The 1,999-nt window shown below is 38.6% G+C and overlaps 1 protein-coding gene across 1 annotated transcript; it reads left to right on the plus strand.

The window, feature by feature from the left end:
* Positions 1-1,164: 1,164 nt before the first annotated feature.
* Positions 1,165-1,593, plus strand: LOC128993155 (uncharacterized). Its single transcript, XM_054416913.1, has one exon. The coding sequence runs from the start codon at positions 1,165-1,167 to the stop codon at positions 1,591-1,593; it is 429 nt and encodes a 142-aa protein (XP_054272888.1).
* Positions 1,594-1,999: the final 406 nt, after the last annotated feature.

Consider the following 1,999-nt stretch of genomic DNA (forward strand, 5'->3'; position numbering starts at 1 on the left):
CAGCTGGAGGAAATAGAGAAGATCCGAATCCCCAGGTATATAAGTTTCAGGGACCCAGACCAAATCTCGGTGATAGGCTTCTGTGATGCAAGTGAAAAGGGTTACGGAGCATGTGTTTACCTTAGGGTAAAGTCTTCTGACAATCAAGTAAATGTTAACCTACTCAAATCTAAAAGTAAGGTTGTTCCACTCAAACCGGTGACAATTCCTCAGTTGGAACTAAATGGTGCTTTGCTTCTGTCCAGGCTAATAAGGTCATTGAATGACTTGCTATCCAATTTGCCCACTTATGATATAATATGTTATACTGATAGCAGTACGGTTCTGTCATGGTTACATACACCACCCCATCAACTTAAAACCTATGTACGTAACAGAGTTGTTGAAATTCTAGAAGTTTTACCTCCTTCTATGTGGAAACATGTTCCTGGAAAAATCAATCCAGCGGATGCTGCTTCGAGAGGGTTACTACCTACCCAGTTAGTTGATCATGACCTTTGGTGGCATGGACCAAACTTCCTAAAGTTTGACATTTGTCAGTGGCCTCGTAGTGATTATCAATGTGTTAATCCCATTCCAGAAACAAAAAGGGAATATAGTAGTTTCGTCACTCAGGAGACCCCCGATAAAAATAATGATTGTATTTTAGAATCATTATTGCAATCATGTTCTTCGCTGACAAAGGTCCAACATGTTTTAGGTTATGTTTTGCGATTTGTGTCTAATGTTAAAGCAAGTGTAAATAAAAGAATGTTTGGAGAGCTCACTCATTTAGAACTAAGCAATTCATTAAAGGTACTTATTAGATTCACACAAGACAAATACTACTCCTCAGAAATTAACAGTATTAAGAGTAATAAACCTATTAACACGTTGGGTGCTGATGACGGGAATTCCCGCAATTGCTTAACATTGAAATAAATGCAACTTTTATGTTCAAACATGTCGATAGCACGAATAGTGTTAAAGGATATGTACAACATTTGACTCCTTTTGAATGTAAAGAGGGTTTGCTAATGGTGGGGGGTCGCCTAGCTCAAGCTCCTGTCTCAAGTGCCAGGAAACATCCTTATTTGATCCACAGAAAGAGTAGATTAGCGGAGTTGATTTGCTTGTACTATTGATTTGCACTACTTGATTTGCTTGAGAGGGGTGCCATCTACCATGTATAGTGATATAGGTACAAACTTTGTGGGTGCAGCCAGAGAACTGAAAGAACTTAGAGATGTATTGCTACAGGGTAATGACCAAATCAAGTCCTACTGTGAAGAGCGTCACATCAATTGGCAGTTCAACCCTCCATCAGCTCCGAATTTTGGTGGTTCCTGGGAAGCCGCAATAAAATCAATGAAACATCACCTCAAACGAGTAATCGGAGATCGTCCCTTAACATATGAAGAATATTCAACTCTATTAGCGAAAATAGAAGCTATCATGAATTCCCGTCCTTTGTGTCCAGTGTCATCCAGCCCTTCCGATGGGTTTGATTATTTGACTCCAGGACATTTTCTTGTGGGTGCTCCTCTACTCTTAAGTCGCCCTGAAGAGGATCTGTCAAATCAACCCATAAACTTTCTGGTTACAGAAATATAAAATAAAATACCTTGCAATGTGAAAATAAAAACCTTTTAAACCTTACATATTGTACTTAAATATCCAACATAGTGTCATGTGGATTAAGGCCTATACATCTGTACATCTGTTTGATATCACCTATTAGAGCTATGGGGTTCATTCGAAAATATAACAGGATCTGAGATATATCAGATTGTAATTTAGGACCTGATAATAGAAAATCATTTAATGATTTGCCCGTACCCTATTACTTTTTTCACTAGCATTGAAGACCACTCGCACTTGTGTAGTTGTACTTTCCTTGACAACAGCATGATGAGTTAATAGATAATCCACTCTTGCAGTGGCAGGATGCATATGCCCTTGTGTTACATAGTCTTCTAAATTAGCATTGTACTGGTTTTGGAAATCAGGAAACTTTGAC

This window comes from Macrosteles quadrilineatus, unplaced genomic scaffold (assembly GCF_028750875.1).
Source record: "Macrosteles quadrilineatus isolate MER2022 unplaced genomic scaffold, UCM_ALF_1.0 Scaffold_4__1_contigs__length_99947679, whole genome shotgun sequence".
NCBI classification, from domain to species: Eukaryota; Metazoa; Arthropoda; class Insecta; order Hemiptera; family Cicadellidae; genus Macrosteles; species Macrosteles quadrilineatus.